The sequence below is a fragment of the Coregonus lavaretus genome (assembly GCF_964263955.1).
Source record: "Coregonus lavaretus genome assembly, chromosome: 20".
NCBI classification, from domain to species: domain Eukaryota; kingdom Metazoa; phylum Chordata; class Actinopteri; order Salmoniformes; family Salmonidae; genus Coregonus; species Coregonus lavaretus.
Genome location: NC_140007.1, coordinates 22,180,932 through 22,200,943, shown reverse-complemented (window position 1 = coordinate 22,200,943; position 20,012 = coordinate 22,180,932). Strand labels below are relative to the sequence as shown.

The 20,012-nt window shown below is 40.6% G+C and overlaps 1 protein-coding gene across 1 annotated transcript in view; it reads right to left on the bottom strand.

The window, feature by feature from the left end:
* Positions 1–14,335, bottom strand: part of LOC311147995 (plexin A3) — a gene marked incomplete at both ends in the record, with an annotated part of 121,757 nt that extends 107,422 nt beyond the window's left edge. Inside the window, 2 exons of the mRNA XM_084184868.1 lie at positions 8,855–9,037; positions 13,151–14,335. Of these exons, the coding sequence (XP_084040994.1) occupies positions 8,855–9,037; positions 13,151–14,335 (1,368 nt within the window). The remainder of the gene's footprint in view (positions 1–8,854; positions 9,038–13,150) is intronic.
* Between the last annotated feature and the right edge of the window lie 5,677 nt (positions 14,336–20,012).

The following is a 20,012-nucleotide window of genomic DNA, read 5'->3' as shown; positions in this document are numbered from 1 at the left end:
TGTGTAATAGAATTAGCAGAATCCCAAACAAATACACAGCTGTTCATTACCTACACAAGAGTACAGGTGCAAAATCAAATCAATCAGATGCAATCATCGTTCATTCATAATAATAACATTACAGTTATTCTTGCCTGAAAGTATCATCTTACAAATCAATACAAATACATTAAAATCAGCTCGGTTCTCGCCACTTAAACTATTGAATATTTTCATAATAGCCTATTCTCAGTTAGCCTAGATCTAACGTTGGTTCCTCTCTCCTACAGATGTCACTGTATCCCAGTGAAAGCCATTGGTAGGCAGCAGGGGACAGGAAGTACTGGGGCTCATGGGTGATTTCCGCATGGCTCCAGAAAGCAGCTTGTGTTCTCTATTCTTTTGCCAAAACAAACAAGCCATTCTGAGAGGAGATATGGTGCAATTATACAGCCTCCTCCTTCATTCTCTAGCTCCCCGTTATGGCAGGTAGTCTAACACTTCACACTGGGCTACAACATGCTATACCTCAGAGCAGCATTTCACTGGCATAAAAAAACATAACATCCACAGGATGAAACTTGCAATATCCACTTTCTGTTAACCTTTTACTGTAGTGGGCTAAATCAGGGTCACACAAAGTGTCTTAAACAAATCAACTTTGAAACAAAAGTATACACCTCACACACATGGTTATGGGCTTAAAAAAAAGAAGACACCTGTGACATGTCAGATATAGAGTTGAAATGTATTACATTTTGAGTTTGCAACCCAATATTACACTTTATATACATCACGACTAGGTGAAAAATCTGTCGATGTGCCCTTGAGCAAGGCACTTAACCCTAATTGCTCCTGTAAGTCGCTCTGGATAAGAGCGTCTGCTAAATGACTAAAATGTAAATGTAAATCACAGAAGACTGAAATACAACAAAACTGTTCAACATAGAAACACCGGAGTTTCGGCATTAAAATAAATAAATAATGTTTATTAATTATGAAATTATGAAGAATAAACATAACATTCCACCCATGAAGCCACTAGGTTATTTGACTGCAGGAAAGGGCTACAGGATAATTCCACCACTTTTCAACATCATTTGCATTATCTCAAGCACAATACCAGTGTCTACATATGTGAAAATGTAGCATTTCTACATTTTGCAGAAAATCAATATATAGTTATATAGTTAAAAAGTTGACATCATCAAAAGTAACGTTTCTTGCTCTCCCACGAGCAAGAAACTTAAAAACAGTGATTTTAAAACATTATGAGATTTGCAGTGTCTTGGGGAGCAAGAAAATACCCTCCCCTCTGGCTAGAATCTCGTTGCAGGTTTTGAAAATCACTGTTTTTCATACTTTTAATCAGAGTGGCGCAGTGGTCTAAGGCACTGCATTGCAGTGCTAACTGTGCCACTAGAGATCCTGGTTCGAATCCAGGCTCTGTCGTAGCTGGCCGCGACCGGGAGACCCATGGGGCGGCGCACAATTGGCCCAGCGTCGTCCAGGGTAGGGGAGGGAATGGCCGGCAGGGATGTAGCTCAGTTGGTAGAGCATGGCGTTTGCAACGCCAGGGTTGTGGGTTCAATTCCCACGGGGGGCCAGTATGAAATAAAAAATAATAATGTATGCACTCACTAACTGTAAGTCGCTCTGGATAAGAGCGTCTGCTAAATGACTAAAATGTAAATGTAAAAAATATCACAGAAAAGCATTTTTTAGGACCTTTCTTCTTATCTTTTTAACCACATATCATAGAAAAGCGCCATTTTCACATTTGTAGACACTGGTATGGTGCTGGAGATAATGAATATGAGGTTGAAAAGTGGCAGAATTGCCCTTTAAGTAGAACTGTGATACAACCTATCTATTTGGTTTCTTTGAGAAAAATAGTGGGAATAAGCCCTTTTAGATTGTGTGAAAATGTTACTTCCCTGCTCTGGCTTGGCCTCTGCAGTCTGCTGCTTCTTATTTCGCAATAATACATTGTCATGCACCACTAAAACATGATCCACTCACAAATGAAAACCTCAACCCACTAAGATTGTGTGTTTGCAAATAACGGAGTTACAGTTTTTAATACACCTAATTAATTAATGACGATGATCTATCTGCATTTAATACAAATGTATTAAAGTGGCGAAAAAGCAGCATCTTAAAAACTTGAAATGGGAAAATGTGCAGAGAGATTATCATAAATGCCTCGCTGTATTATCATTAAGCAGATTAACATATTAGGTACTGAATCATCCTGACAGACACTGTCATCAGTATGGGCTAAATACTCCAAACTCTGCTTGTAGGCATAGCCTTGTGACCCAGTCATTTTAGCAACAAGCAAGGAGATAGAGGTAGGGAATATATTGAGACATGCATCAACAGGAGACCTCATAAATAACTGGAATAGAAAACAAAACACGAGACTACTCTCCAAGGAGAAGAGATTCTAACTAAACCCATGCTTTTCCGTATGTATGTGAGCACAGTTTAATTTCTCATCTGGGAATAGGACGGCAAGAATACAGAACTGGGGTGTAATTAATTTTCTGTCCGAAGCATTATAATTACTGTGTCGAGTGAAAGGTAGCCAAGTCAGCCTCTACATCCTGCCCAACATCTCATCATCCTGCTCACAGTCAACTGCAACTTAATCCTGCAAAATCAACACAACAGACCACCCATTTAACATACACAACAAGGATGAGGGACTGTGGATTTATAATAGAATGATTATTGATTCCAATAAAAAACATTATCGTACGTTTGTACTATAAAGATTTCTTCTCATCCAATCTCAAGATATTATGTCAAATGCAGAGCACAGACTAAATGACTTGATGCTCAAAGATAGAAGGATAGTTTTAACCCAAAGGAAAACTAGAGGAGGGATGGAAGATTTTGGAGTTCGCTGGGCAGGAAAGTGAGGGGATAATTTCTCAGAAGCACCATTTGGAATACTGTTATTGTTCTAAGCAGTAGGCACAGAGGGCAGAGTGAGTCATGGGGTGTTTTTTCTTTTAATATAACATTGTGGGGGTAGACCATGATTCTCTCTCTCTGGTAGGGTGCAAAACGACATTCTCCTGTCCACAAAAACAATGGAGGTTGACTGAAATAGCATCATACTGTATGTATCCCTCTCCCAGTCATCGTCACATTCTGTTGTGATACATTCTGATGTCATTAAATCCAAAATTCATTTTAAATCAGTGGTCACCAACCGGTCGATCACGATCGACTGGTCGATATTCAAGGCATTCCTAGTCTATAAAAAAAAAAAAAAATGTATCACCAAACATTTCTGTAGAAAAGCCATTTCATTTGCCTGAAAAGACAAACTCCGCCTACCCAGCGGACGGGGAGATCTGTGACTAAATAAGTGCGCCTACTGCGCTGGCCAATCGGATAGCTCAAATCACTGTGCCTACCTACAGCTTCCACGACCCCGGCCACAGCAAAGTTTGATACTAGCCTACGTGAGATTACATAACTTTTAAAAACATTACCAGAGAGAGACTGTCAAAGAATCTAGCAAAGAGCTGCTGTTTTTATGAGTAAGTTCAAGTCTAAGTTTTATTCAGCACTGTCAACACTTTTTATTCAACACTATTACAAAACATAAAACGCGCTTCTCTCTACTTTCGCTGCAGCTGAAATGCAATGAATGAGTAGCCAAGTGTATCGATAGCCCTGCGTTTTTATTATTATTAGCAGCTCATCGTGTCTTTTTTAATATCAAGGAGTATTTAACTTTCTCTGGTTATAGGAGCAACATGAATTTGTGCCTGAGGCAGATGTGGTGGGACTCGAGTTTCGCCATCAGGTGGAAGACGGTGTCCCCTCTCTCTGGTCAGTCTCACCGGAGGAAAGGAAGGCGAGAGCAGGGACTGTAAGAGGTGGACCCTCTGCTGCTCTCTCCCTCCCTCCGCTGAGACTAATGCTGTGTTTAAAACAACTGGGAACTCGGAAATCTCTGACCATTCAAAACAAGATCCGACTGGGGGAAATCATTTTGAACAGTCATCCAACTTGAAAACTCCGGCATCTTTATAGAGCCCTGACTTTCCGACCTGAAGTTCACTGACGTCATGACTTGACCTTGTTTTTTCTGAGGTCCCAGTTGTCTTGAAAGCACCATGACCATGAGATGCAGGTACCGTCAGTCCAGTAAAATAAAAAAGCAAATTATTAGCAAATCAGATGTGTCTTGCAAGTGCTACACCAACTGATCTATTTTGTTATCAAAGCTCGAGTTTTGAAATATAATATAGTCTGAGAAGAACAATATTGGCAGGCCATGCATATAGCCAATATGCTGTAATAATGTATTAGGCCTACTGCTCAAACCTCATTCCTACAGAACAGTTTTTATTAAGTTAATGTTACATTTTTGAAGTCATGTTTTTTTTAATTCTGAGCAGTAGATCTCAGTTTGCTTTTTGACTGATAAAGTGATCTTGACTCAGAAAAGGTTGGTGACCACTATTCTAGATGGTATTCCAAGAAGTGTTTTTACTTTTTCAACAGTGGCTTAGATTTTTTCCCAGTCAGACAGTTATGAAAGCACAAACTCCAATTTATTATCATTGTTTAATTAACCCTAGACGTCACTGGTCAGTGCTTATAAGCACTATCACCATGCACTCTTCAACCACTCCGTTTCCCTGCCAGTCTGAGGTTCACATACTGAGTACAAACCACAGATCCACATGAGGGGTTGCGATCCAAAATTGCCATACGTACGTGTATATCAATCAAAAAGGCTATAATGTATAACACATAGAAATACATTGAATTCAATAGACTAATAATATTTATCTATCTATAGAGTTGATGTCATTAGTCAAGACCCACTAATGTTTTTCTTTTTCAGAAATGAAGTGCAACTGGGTTTCCTAAAATAAATAAATACTTTTTGGACTTTAAACAACATTTTGAGAAAACAAGCTGGCGTTGAATATAAACTACCCAGCATTTAAACCCAGTGGGACTCACTGCTGATGATTTTCATCTATTTTAAATGACAGAGCAGCGATGATAACTTGTGTCAACCCAAAATAAATCCATGCAGAAGAAGATGGAGGCTGAGCATATACTACCGCCAACTCAAGTCAGAAAGGCCATATCTATACAACACAAAGTCCCAAACTAGAGAAAGATCATTGATTTTCATAAAGCTTTTATAGAGTCAACTGAGAAAAGACCTCCATGGCTTCCACTAGCAAACTCATGGAATATTCAATCCTGTTTTTGACAGAAAAAGCATTCTACATCAAGCAACAACAAACTGTGAGCCATCATATTTGTGCATAAAATATCTAATAATGAAGGGAAAGCATTGTAATTTTGAATTTTGTGGGTGAGGTGGAAAAGGGATAGTTGTCCATCAATAATGAGAAACTGCCTGGTATTGACAACTTCGATGGAAAGCTACTGAGCATGTAGCGGACTATATTGCCACTCCTATTTGTCATATCTTTAATCTGAGTCTGGAGAAAAATGTTTGTCCTCAGACCTGGAAGGAAGCCAAAGTCATTCCGCTACCCAAGAATGGTAAAGCACCCTTTACTGGTTCTAACAGCCGACCATTCAGCTTACTGACACTTAATTGTGTTTGACCAGATACAATGCTATTTCACTGTAAACAGATTAACAACAGACTTTCAGCATGCTTATAGAGAAAGGCACTCAACATGTACTGCACTGACACAAATTACTGATCATTGATTGAAAGAAATTGATAATAAGAAGATGACTGATGATTGTGGGAGCTGTATTGTTAGATTTCAGTGCAGCCTTTGATATGATTGACCATAAGCTGTTATTGGAAAAACATACAATACCAGTCAAAGGTTTGGACAAACCTACTCATTCAAGGGTTTTTCTTTTTTTTAAATATTTTCTACATTGTAGAATAATAGTGAAGATATTTAAACAATGAATAACACATATGGAATCATGTATTAACCAAAAAAGTGTTAAACAAATCAAAATATATTTTACATTTGAGATTCTTCAAAGTAGCTTTTCCTTGATGACAGCTTTGCACACTCTTGGCATTCTCTAAACCAGCTTCATGAGGTAGTCACCTGGAATGCATTTCAATTAACAGGTGTGCCTTGTTAAAAGTTAATTTGTGGAATTTCTTTCCTTCTTAATGCGTTTGAGCCAATCAGTTGTCTTGTGACAAGGTAGGGGTGGTATACAGAAGATAGCCCTATTTGGTAAAAGACCAAGTCCATATTATGGCAAGAACAGCTCAAATAAGCAAAGAGAAATGACAGTCCATCCTTTCTTTAAGACATGAAGGTCAGTCAATGCGGAACATTTCAAGAACTTTGAAAGTTTCTTCAAGTGCAGTCACAAAAACCATCAAACGCTATGATGAAACTGGCTCTCATGAGGACCGTCACAGGAATGGAAGACCCAGAGTTACCTCTGCTGCAGAGGATAAGTTAATTAGAGTTAACCGCACCTTAGATTGCAGCCCAAATAAATGCTTCACAGAGTTCAAGTAACAGACACATCTCAACATCAACTGTTCAGAGGAGACTGCGTGAATCAGGCCTTCATGGTCAAATTGCTGCAAAGAAACCACTACTAAAGGACACCAATAATAAGAAGAGACTTGCTTGGGCCAAGAAACAATGGACATGGACATGAGCAATGGACATTAGACCGGTGGAAATCTTTCCTTTGGTCTGATGAGTCTAAATTTGAGATTTTTGGTTCCAACCGCAGTGTCTTTGTGAGACGCAGAGTAGGTGAATGGATGATCTCCGCATGTGTGGTTCCCACCGTGAAGCATGGAGGAGGAGGTGTGATGGTGTTGGGGTGCTTTGCTGGTGACACTGTCAGTGATTTATTTAGAATTCAAGGCACACTTAACCAGCATGGCTACCACAGCATTCTGCAGCGATACGCCATCCCATCTGGTTTGCGCTTAGTGGGACTATCATTTGTTTTTCAACAGGATAATGACCCAAAACACACCTACAGGCTGTGTAAGGGCTATTTGACCAAAGAGAGTGATGGAGTGCTGTATCAGATGACCTGGCCTCCACAATCACCCGACCTCATCCCAATTGAGATGGTTTGGGATGAGTTGGACCGCAGAGTGAAGGAAAAGCTTCAGTTGGTAGAGCATGGCGCTTGCAACGCCAGGGTTGTGGGTTCGATTCCCACGGGGAGCCAGTATTAAAAATGTATGCACTCACTAACTGTAAGTCGCTCTGTATAAGAGCGTCTGCTAAATGACTCAAATGTAAATGTAAATGTAAAAGCAGCCAACAAGTGCTCAGCATATGTGGGAACTCCTTCAAGACTGTTTGAAATGCATTCCAGGTGAAGCTGGTTGAGAGAATGCCAAGAGTGTGCAAAGCTATCATCAAGGCAAAGGGTGGCTATTTGAAGAATCTCAAATATAAAACATATTTTGATTTGTTTAACACTTCTTTGGTTACTACATGATTCCATATGTGTTATTTCATAGTTTTGATGTCTTCACTATTATTCTACAATGTAGAAAATAGTAAAAAATAAAGAAAAACCATTGAATGAGTAGGTGTGTCCAAACATTTGACTGGTACTGTATGTGTTATGGCTTATGTGTTACCTCTGCCATATAGTGGATTCAGAGCTATCTATCTAACAGAACAGAGAAGGCTTTCTTTAATGGAAGCTTCTCTAATGTTAAACATGTAAAGTGTGGTGTACCGCAGGGGAGCTCTCTTGGTCCTTTACTCTTTTCTATTTTTACTAGTGACCTACCACTAGCAGTAAACAAAGCCTGTGTGTCTATGTATGCTGATGATTCAACATTATACATGTCAGCAACCACAGCTGGTGAAATCATTGCAACCATAATTTTTATTATTATTATATTATTATTATAAACAAAGAGTTGCAGTCAGTTTTAGAATGGGCGACCAGTAATAAACTAGTCCTATATAACATCTCTAAATCTAAAAGCATTGTATTTGGTAAAAATAATTCCCTAAGTTCTAGACCTCAGCTGAATCTGACAATGAAAGTCTGGTGCTGCAAAGAAGGACCTAGAAAAACACCAGCTGGCCCAGAACAGAGTGGCATGTCTTGCTCTTCACTGTAATCAAAGGGCTAATATAAATACTATGCATGCCAGCCTCTCTTGGCTAAAAGTAGAGGAGAGACTGACTGCATCGCTTCTTGTTTTTATAAGAAACATTAATGTGTGGAAAATTCTAAATTGTTTGCATAGTCAACTTACACACAGCACTGACACACAAACTTACCCCACCAGACATGCCACCAGGGGTCTTTTCACAGTCTCCAAATCCAGAACGAATTCAAGGAAACGTACAGTATTATAGAGCCATGATTGCATGGAACTCCCATCTCATATTGCTCAAGTGAACAGCAACCTGGCTTTAAAAAACAGATAAAGCAACACCTCACAGCACAAACCCTCTCCCCTATTTGACCTAAATATTTTGTGTGTATGTACTGATAGATGCTACTGAATGTAAATGTAATATATGAAAATGTTAATGATAAATGTAGGCCTAGAATAATAGGTCTCGCTCTGTTTTTTCTCTCTCTGTGTTTAACATTTATGCAGTTCTGTCCTTAAGCTGTTCTGTCCTGCTGCTATCACAACAGCTAATGGAGATCCTAATAAAATACCCCCCCAAAATACTAACGTGCTACAAATATTTAATCACATTCCAGAATAAATCAGACAAAAAGGTTGGTGTTCGGTGAAATCCCATCTCTACCTCCATCACCAGAGCTTCCCCAGGCCTTCACCTTTTAAGCATTCATGTAAAGGATTATAACACAGCTACCGGGGAATAATTGATCGGCCCAACTGAACAGAAAGAATCTCTCTTACCTTTTTGAGGTGTCCGCTGCGGGTTCCCACAAACACCACTGAGTGGTCTCCATAGGTGTAGGCTGCTACTGCTCCCATGCCATCTACGCGGTCATCATACAGAGGGGTCCCCTCTATCACCCGTAGACCCCCCAGAGGCTGGTTCAACACCAGCCCACAGAAATCATCCCCAATCTGCTTTGGCTGCAAAACAAAACAAGAAGGGGACAATGTTCAGAATGTATCAAGGTATTGGATCAAATGTAGCCTATTTACTAATTTGGGGCCTGGAATACAGAAAACGGTAATAGGTTTTGGGAGCTTTCTTTATACACCTCTAGGGGTACATAAAGAAAAATGACCATGCCATCAATTATTAAGATAAGAAATGTAATAAGAAATGCCCCTCTGAGCACAGGTGAAACTGCACATTCATGTTAAATAGAGATATTTATTTTTGCTCCGAAAGCTACCCACTGGGCACAGATGTCAGTTCAACGTCTAGTTTTGATTTACATTTGGTTGAGTTGTCAACTAATGATAATTCAACGTGAAATCAAAAAACAATTCTACATGTCATTGGATTTAGGTCGAATATTTGTTTGAAAAAATACAAAATTCCCTTATGTTAACCACTTTTTTCAAATCCAATCAGTTTTCCACGTTGATTCAATGTCATCACATTGAATATTTTGGTTGAAATAACGTGGAAACAATGTTGATTCAACAACTTTTTGCCCAGTGGGTAGGCTGACCATGTCAGTCTGAAACATGCCGGTGTGGGAGGAGCAAACGGTTGTTGATGAGCCTTTATGAAGGATAAATGTATCAAACAAGGCCTGTGCGAGAGTCTGGCACGCACACTCTCATTATGAGGTCAAGGGCTATCGCTGTGCATGAGAAGGGGCAGATAATGCAGATGAAGCAGGCCATAATTTATCAAAAAGAGATGATCTGCATCAGCTATGGGGAGCCCTGTTCCTCCTAATAAAAACAACCCTGCCTTCCTAAAGGGATCCAGGTCCTAAAGGGATCCAGGTCAGCTACTGACGCGCGTTGTTCTCCTCACCATCTGCCTTGCTCTGCCCTAAAAACTAACGAGGTGGGTTTGGGTGGGGGTGGGGTGCCCTCAGACATTATAAATGTACAGAACAGTTTTGGGAGAAGCTCTTCAACTGTTCCTGATTTCAATCCTTGAGACAGGTACCCTAATAAAATGCAATCCTTTAAATGCCCTGCTGTATTTTTAAATGGATCACAACTTAACTGTATGTTTTATGAGTTGCCTCAGGGAAGCTGTGAACCAAATAAATGATACTGTAATACAGTGATACGACTGGAGTCAGTTTCATAGGAGATATCCTTCTATAGAGATAAAATGTTCTTAATTTCTTATCCAGGATAAAGTTACTGTAATATAAATTGTTCAATTTGTCAAACATTGTATAGATCAGCAGGGATTTCATTCTGTAAAAAAAAAATTCTGGATGGAAGAAATACCAAAATAGTCATCATAGCTCATAAGGGGAGAGTGGTTAAGATATCATAGGAAGTTTAAAGTTTAAAGACATTCAAAGTTCCTCCATAGAAGCTGCTCCTCCATAGGTATAATTCTGTAGGCCTAATTCAGATAATGCATGTCATAACAAGATGCCCAGCGCTTTAAGGCAAGCTTCCTCTATCCTCTCTCCTCACCCTCAAAATGTCAGTTGCATTTCGCGCCCTACAAAGTGACTGGCAGCACAGTGTGTGTGTTTGTCTTCCATTATGATTAAACCGTGCTGTTACAGCAAAATACAATTTGCTTTTCACGACTTTCCTATACAGATTAAATTGCTTACCCGGTCCACAGCAAGCTGCTCTAGCCACACTGATTGGTGAAATAATTTAATGTCGAGCTAAATGAAGAAAAAATAAAACATTTTGGGTACGAACCGGTTCAGAACATTATTTTGATGGTCGGAACATTGGAACGGAACGGAAAAAAAAGATGGTTCTGTTCAGAACAAAACGAAACGATTTGATTTTTTTTTCTTCAACCCTTGATTACAATTCTGAAATATTGTATAACATATGCAAATTAGGTGATATGTCATTACATTTGAGCATATTTGCATATACCGCAAATATATTTTAGTGGACACTGGATAAAGTCAGCCTAAATATTTTGGTTTCATTTTGTTAGGACCGGATTTACAAATTATTGATATATACACTACTGGTCAAAAGTTTTAGGACACCTACTCATTGGCTACTCACAGGGTTTTTCTTTATTTTGACTATTTTCTACATTGTAGAATAATAGTGAAGACATCAAAACTATGAAATAACACATATGGAATCATGTAGTAACCCAAAAAGTGTTGAACAAATCCAAATATATTTTATATTTGGCATTCTTCAAATAGCCACCCTTTGCCTTGATGATAGCTTTGCACACTCTTGGCATTCTCTCAACCAGCTTCACCTGGAATACATTTCAAACAGTCTTGAAGGAGTTCCCACATATGCTGAGCACTTGTTGGCTGCTTTTCCTTCACTCTGTGGTCCGACTCATCCCAAATCATCTCAATTTGGTTGAGGTCGGGTGATTGTGGAGGCCAGGTCATCTGATGCAGCACTCCATCACTCTCCTTCTTGGTAAAATAGCCCTTGCACAGCCTGGAGGTGTGTTGGGTCATTGTCCTGTTCAAAAACAAATGATAGTCCCACTAAGCCCAAACCAGATGGGATGGTGTATCGCTGCAGAATGCTGTGGTAGCCATGCTGGTTAAGTGTGACTTGAATTCTAAATAAATCACAGACAGTATCACCAGCAAAGAACCCCCACACCATGACACCTCCTCCTCCATGCTTTACGGTGGGAAATACACATGCAGAGATCATCCATTCACCCACACCGCATCTAACAAAGACATGGCGGTTGGAACCAGAAATCTCCCATTTGGACTCCAGACCAAAATACACATTTCCACTGGTCTAATGTCCATTGCTCGTGTTTCTTGCCCAAGCAAGTCTCTTCTTCTTATTGGTGTCCTTTAGTAGTGGTTTCTTTGCAGCAATTCGACCATGAAGGCCTGATTCACACAGTTTCCTCTGAACAGATGATGCTGAGATGTGTCTGTTACTTGAACTCTGTGAAGCATGTATTTGGGCTGCAAATTCTGAGGCTGGTAACTCTAATGAACTTATCCTCTGTGGCAGAGGTAACTCTGGGTCTTCCATTCCTGTGGCGGTCCTCATGAGAGCCAGTTTTATCATAGCGCTTGATGGTTTTTGCGACTGCACTTGAAGAAACTTTCAAAGTTCTTGACATTTTCCGGATTGACTGACCTTCATGTCTTAAAGTAATGATGGACTGTCGTTTCTCTTTGCTTATTTGAGCTGTTCTTGCCATAATATGGGCTTGGTCTTTTACCAAATAGGGCTATCTTCTGTATACCCCCCCTACCTTGTCACAACACAACTGATTGTCTCAAAGCGTTAAGAAATTCCACAAATTAACTTATAAGAAGGCACACCTGCTAATTGAAATGCATTCCAGGTGACTACTTCATGAAGCTGTAAAATACTAAAGACATACGTAAAAAGCATTTTTGGCAAAAAAAATATAAGAAAATGTTATCTAGAATAAAACTTTGACAACATATCAACAATTCCCTGTGAGTAAGTCTGGATAATATATCGAAGGATAACCACACAAACGTTGGTGAATGTAGATGCTTCTGAAGCTGAGAGAAATTTGTTGGTGTGTGGGAAGATTCTGACTTTCGGGAAATGGCAGTTAAAGGCAAGTACACTGAATTCAGCCTACCAATCGCCAAATGCCTATTTTGACCCAATCACTATCTCTTAAAAGTAAGTTACTACATACTCCAGTTTCTAACATTCTGTATTAAATGGGCTTTCCAATTATTTGTGATTCAATGTAGTGAGCTTTTGAAATGATGGATGTATGGCCATTTAAAAGTGCTTAAAATTAATGAAATCTTGATGACGGTAGTATGAATATACATTTACATAAAGTTTTTGACATGTTGACATTTACTTTTTTTTTGTTTTACTTTTTGAAAGTACTCATATTAAAAGTACCAAAACAACCAAAATCTCAAAATGTGTAAGTAGATGCAAAAATCTCTTTAAATCTTTAAATGTTTCAATATATTCATTGGGCTTTTGGGCTATTTAAGTTAATGAGGTATGGATGAAATATGCAAGTAAACCAAGCAGAATATTGGCTCCGGGGCTGGGGCCTGAGGCTGGATAGAAGTACTTCATTTGAAGTGGAATTACTAAAAAGAAATGGTGATGACTCACCGTGTTGATGCATGGGAGCTCCTTGTTGAGCAGCCATGGCAGGGACAGCTTGCCTTCCCCACGGTAGCACGACTTGATCCTCTCCCTCATGGCCAGGTTGATCTGATGCAGGGTAAAGAGACACAGGACTGTTTCCCGAGGCGGGTTGGCCCGGTTCTTCTGGCCCTGGGAGAACACCACAAACAGCACATCCTCGTCCTCAGAGAGCCCTAAGGCCTGGGCCAGCATCCGACCTGGACGGTGCTTGTAGGCGGACTGGACCAGCCGGTACTCCACCCCATCCTTGGTGCAACCCAGGGGGAACTCCACATACGAATAGAACTCGGTGTCATTGGAACACATCCGCACTATCTTGGAGGTGAAGAACTTTTCACCAGTGGCATCCATCTGGGTGAGCTGTGTGTCCAGCTGCAACGTGAGGAAGTAGATGTAGGTACGGCTGGAGAATCCATACACATAGTAGATGTCAAACGCCGGGTAGAGGGACAGAGTGTCGGAGGGTATCTTGATTTGTGAGGACACAAACTCGTCCTGGTAGACCAGACTGAACATGTTAACACTCTCTTCATCAGCGACCAGCTTACGGCTGGACAGGGTAGGGAAATACTCTGACTTGCCATCGATGGCTGCACCGATGAACAGCCGACTGCCCCCCTTCTTCTCATTCTTCCACTTCCCTTCTGTTCTGTCAACCACCACTCCTGCCATGCCGTCGGCCTCCCTGGCTCCAGAGAGGTAGTGCTCCTTACGGTGATGGGGCTCTCCCAGCTTGAAGAGGTCCTCCAGCCGCAGGAACTGACACACACCCTGCCAGATGCTTCCACATGCTACCAGGCGGTTGCCAGCGTAATCAACCAGCAGCAACTTGTTGACATTGTCAGAGGACTCCAGTTTATGTGCACAGGCTCGGACGCTGGGAGGGGGGTAACATTTGGCGTTGTCTTCCACGGGGCCAGTCATGTGTGAACGCAGCTCTGTTAGGTTGGCAGACAGCTTATAGACCAAGTTCACTGCTCCCACATAGACCTCTCCCGTCCGGCTGTGCACTGTGAGATGAGTGAGGCTTGTGTCTGTGACCCTGTAGGTGCCTGTCTCAGGGGGAAGCTTGGTCGGGGCCATGGGGAATGCATTGTTGGTCCCAGATTGTAGAAAAAGGAAAAATATCACCAGCCATTTGGGTGTCATGATTGAGATCTTCTGGTGGTGGGGGAATAGAGCTCGTCACGTGAGCTTATTGCAGTCCTTCGTCCGTCTCAGCTTCAGTGGTTCATGTCTGAAATGAAAAACAGAGATTTGGTTAGGATAGGATATTTATTTACCTTTATTTCAACAGGGAAGTCATATTGAGACTAAAGTCTCTTTTAACAAATGAGGCCTGAACAATACAAAAACAAGGTACATACAACAGGCAATGGATTGCAGTACTGTATGCACAAGTAAATAGCGTCCGCTCTTCAAAGTTTAATGGCCTTTATGCACTCCAAAAAATAAGTAGTGGGAGAAAAAGCACCCCCCCCACCAACTCCTCACTGTAGTCCATTTGGAGGTATTAATGACTAAATGTGCGAGTCAGCCACTGAGACAGCTGTGTGTGTGAGGGAGGTTTGGGGGAGTGTATTGATCATAGGGCTTCTGTTGGTGCCAGGGATTGTCACTCCCACTCCCTTCACTCAATGGATTGCTAATAAACTTTTATAGCCATCACCAACACTAATCCAGAGCACATTTGTTAATTAGGAAGTATCGCTACTAGGAAAAGAGAACGTGGCGACAACAGAAGATACACAAATGTACAGGGGTAAATTACACAAAGATGTCTGTGCTGTGATATATTAGTAGCCGACCACAGGATAATGCTACAGTGCTCAGTGGGTCAAACATCGCTCCACTGCTCAGTCATGATCAGAGCTGATCAGAGCTGCCGGAATGAAAGAGGCTCAACAGCCTGGGGTAGGACTGGGATAGGAAGTAGCAACACAGGAAGAATGGGCCTTTAGTCATCTGACACATTTCAGCAGTTTGGGGTTTCAGGTATTAGCAGCACACAGACAGACAGACAGACAGACAGACAGACAGACAGACAGCACCTCTAGCTCTTACTAACCGCTACTTTGTTCTCTGGGTGAGGTGTCCACAGTGTATGGTGAGTTTCGGTAGTGAAGTTAACTCACAATAATAACAGTAGCTTTGTTAGGTTGCTGTGAGTGTAAACATCTTTGAAGAAGTCTCTGACCTCACTGTTTATGAGTCATAATATAATAATAATATAATAATAATATGCCATTTAGCAGATGCTTTTATCCAAAGCGACTTACAGTCATGCGTGCATTCATTTTTTTTTTGTGTATGGGTGGTCCCGGGGATCGAACCCACTACCTTGGCGTTCCAAGCGCCGTGCTCTACCAGCTGAGCTACAGAGTCATCATGTATTAGTCACAGAGAGAGAAGGAAAAAACAGTAACTCATCACAAATTTGGGTATTTGGTATTTTATTAGGATCCCCATTAGCTGTTGCAAAAGCAGCAGTTACTCTTCCTGGGGTCCACACAAAACATGAAACATGACATAATACAGAACATTAATAGACAAGAACAGCTCAAGGACAGAACTACATACACTTTGAATATCCAATCATCCATGTAATAGTGTTTTTCAAAAAAACAATTGTCTTACTAGCATTACCTACTCTACTTTAATGCGTTTTATGCCACATTCGACAACAGTTGGGGATATCAAATCCTTTGTTTCGCAAATGCATGCTTGTCAAAATAGTACTTTTATCAAAACTGATTACCTTCATTGTGAGAATTGATTTATTTGTGCTCACAGGTCTAAATGGATACGCATAGATAACATGCTGACCAGACCGCGCGTGCGTCAGCGTGCGCCATCGCACGCTTGTTGATTTTTTCCTCCCACACCAGACACGATCAGGACACGCAGGTTGAAATATCAAAACGAACTCTGAACCAACTATATTAGCTTGGGGACAGGTCGAAAAGCATTAAACATTTATGGCAATTTAGCTAGCTAGCTTGCTGTTGATAGCTAATTTGTCCTGGGATATAAACATTGGGTTGTTATTTTACCTGAAATGCACAAGGTCCTCTACTCCAACAATTAATCCACAGATAAAAGGGTAAACCGAGTTTGTTTCTAGTAATCTCTCCTCCTTCAGGCTTCTTCTTCTTCTTTGGACTTTATATGTTGGTTGGCAACCAACTTTAAGATACATTACCACCACCAACTGGACTGGAGCATAGACCTCAATTCATCTTTCAATCACCCACGTGGGTATATGCTCCTAAAAACCAATGAGGAGATGGGAGAGGCAGGACTTGCAGCGAGTCAAGCGTCACAAATAGAACCAAGTTCTATTTTAACGCCTGGCCACGCAGACGCTCGCTGACGCGCACAAGCAGTGTGGGTGCAATGATTGAATAACACGTATGTGTACATTTATTTAGCAACACTCGCGCACGCGACATGTCCGGTCTGGTCAGCATGTAAAGAATGACATTGCAAGACCCCTCCTAATGATAGTCTCGTGTGAAAAGGGAGATTTTCCCATGTTTTTTTTTTCTTTCATCCACCCATGCCACTCATGACAATGACTATGCTTCATGAATACAGAGAATGGATAGAATTATTACGCCTGCAAAGATCAGTGCAACACTTTCTCATTAGCAGCCACTATTTGATAAATCTGCCCATGAGTGTATTAAGTTTAATAACAAATGGTAGAATGTTTCAATTAATACAAAATATCTATCCGCTGCGAAAATGCTCAGGGACAGATAGGAAGAATTTACTTCAAAAGAGCAATTCTGAAGCTAGCGGATGCACCCTTCCCTTACACGTCTGTGACTCAAAAAAATATATCATGAAGTTCTGAAACAGAATAGGTGAGGCCACTTGTTGCCTTTAAATTCAGCGCAAAACCCCCAATAATTGTCCATTGTAATACAATGCTGTATTGTAGTACATTTTCTGACTTGTGGAATACTATTGAGCAGCAGTCACAATGATTTCATTACCATAGAAGAGAGAGGAACACTGGTGCCACTTAAAGCTGAATGCCTTAGCAGAAAATCAGGATCTGGAATCTCAGAATTCTAAAGCAGGGATGGTGCTACAGCTGAATCGAAAAGCAGACTCCAATGATTTACTTAAATAACAACTGTAAATAACATATGAAACCTCAGCAGGAAATAAGACCAGCGAGAGATAAAGACAGAGAGAGAGAGAGAGAGAGAGAGAGAGAGAGAGAGAGAGAGAGAGAGAGAGAGAGAGAGAGAGAGAGAGAGAGAGAGAGAGAGAGAGAGAGAGAGAGAGAGAGAGAGAGAGAGAGTGTGTGCAGTGTGTGTGTGTGCAGTGTGTGTGCAACCATTAACCACCTGAGAGTAAGCTCATTTGACAGTGATTAGGTTTAGTTGAAGACTTACTAGTGTGGAACATAGCCTATGGGTTTGTGATGCGATATGTAATAAGCTATAGATTCACTAGACTATTACTCAATACCTACCAATGGCTTTGTTTAGGTCATGACATCTAAAACATTATAAGAATAGATCACATGCAATATTGTAATATTCTGATACATAATACAAATTAACAAGCAAGTTCAGGTTATGTGTAGTGGAATTCCAAGCCTCAGACAGCCCAACTCCACTCTTTCTCCATTACACCATCATTTACATTAACGTCTCTCTACTAGTGCAGTTGGATAAGATGAAGGATGGAGGGGATGAGAACATCAGAATAATCCTTAAATACTGACTGGCTGCTGCTGCCTGCCATCAAACTCAATCTCCTTTAGAGGTGGAGATGAGAGGGGGCCATGTTTTTAGATGAACGGTTAGGAATGGAAATAGTGTGTTGAGTTGAGTGTCTGTGAAACGTGATCTCAAAGAAGCAATCAGTGCAAACACCATTTCACTTAATCAAGGACTCTGAAAACATCACTCTCTCTTCACTCATACTTCTCTAATGAGGGTCAACAGCACTTGTTAAAAAAAAAGAATTGCTCTCTTTGCTAAATTAAAGATATTTTACACTCATGGGTACAGATGACAATACCAAGAATATATTTGAGAGTTTCATTTCAAAAGCACTCACCCCTACTCAACTTTTAAAAGTTCACATATGGGTCCGTTGGCCTCCTACTGCAGGGTGGCAGGTAGCCTCGTGGTTAAGAGCGTTGGGTCAGTCACGGAAAGGTCGCTGTTCCCAATCCCCCAAAAATCTGTAAATATGCCCTTGAGTAAGGCACTTAACCCTAATTGCTCTGAATAAGAGTGTCTGCTAAATGACTAAAATGTCTGATTAAGCAGTACCACCAAGATCTTTCCTTTTATAATCAAGTGATATTTTTGCCATAAAAATGAACATGTTTTGGGACGAATACAGCATATATTTATTTCTACTATAAGTACAGTAGCACTTACAGTATGTGATTATTAGGTCAAACACTCCGCCCAAGCTTAGGCTAAGCATAAATTGGTGTCTGTAGTTAGCCTTGGTATACATTCCACATGAATACATCTAAATCAGTCTTTGTGGGTTTTGTGAAACTCTGGAATGGTGCTATATAAGTCCATCACATCAGTGGAGAAAGGAGTTCATAGGGGACAAAAGAGGGAACTCAAAGTGTCATCTGATTGTTTCCTCTTTCTGTTATTTTAGTACTGTTTATCATCCTGTAGGACTGGAGGGTCAGTATTTCCCTCTCTATTTTCTCTATTACACCAGAAATGAGAACAGGAATCCTGGCTGAGACACTGGCCCAATGTTGTCCATTATTAACCCAAACCATTCCCCAAAGACCACTCACATGCATAAAGGAAACTAACTTATTGCACAGCTTATTACACAGTACCACAAACTAAACTAAGGAACAACAAGGATATGGAATGGCTAATACATTGCATAGGCAGATAGTGGTATAGTGCTAAGTTGAATGCACCAATTTGTAAGTCGCTCTGGATAAGAGCGTCTGCTAAATGACTTAAATGTAAATGTAAATGGTATGGAAAACCAGTGTGTGTTCCCATTAGGATGTTGCCTTTGGTCTTTGGTCAGATCATCATCATCATTAATAAATAGGTACCATTACTTTATCCATTAGAATTTCCAAGATAAAGCTTACTGTGAGCATGAGCATCAGCACATGGTGTTCACATTGTGAGTGTGGCTATAACACATTAGGTAACTAGTGGGTAAATCTATTGTAGGTTGCTCAATGTGTTTCTGCTCTACTTGTAGCCTATCATTTGTAACCTTTAAAGCCATTCCCTGGCTGTTACCTTTGGGAAGAGGGGGAAAGAAATCACCTGCCCAGGAAAAATAAAAACAAAAGATATCATTAAAGATAAAAGCAAAGTGTGTTATGTGTGTTACCTCCTTGGCAGAGCAGGAGCAGACAATGGAGAGGATGACATTAAACTGAGAAACGGCTTGCAGACAGAAGCTATTACCAATGTCTGTGACTCTCCTTGCCAACTAAGCCTGGACCTTACTCAGCCAATGATATCATGAAACTCGAATGCCCCTTGTATACAATGACAAATACAGGATGGAATCTTGGTTTGGTGATTTCAAGATCCCATGTCTGAACTGGCTGACCATATCTGCTCTCTGATATAGCTAAGCCAATAGGTTTTGAGGTATGCAAATGAGTGTATTAGGTGTTCCATAGCCTTTATTTCACCACCAATTTTCCCATTTATGAGTGTTAGCTGTAGGTTTTAGGAATAGGCTAAAGCACTAAGAGTTCCATTCAAACTCATTCATATAGGGAGTGTAAAGTGAGGGTGAAAGAAGGGTGAAGGTCAGTCCCTCCATTAGTTTCTTTCCTTATAAT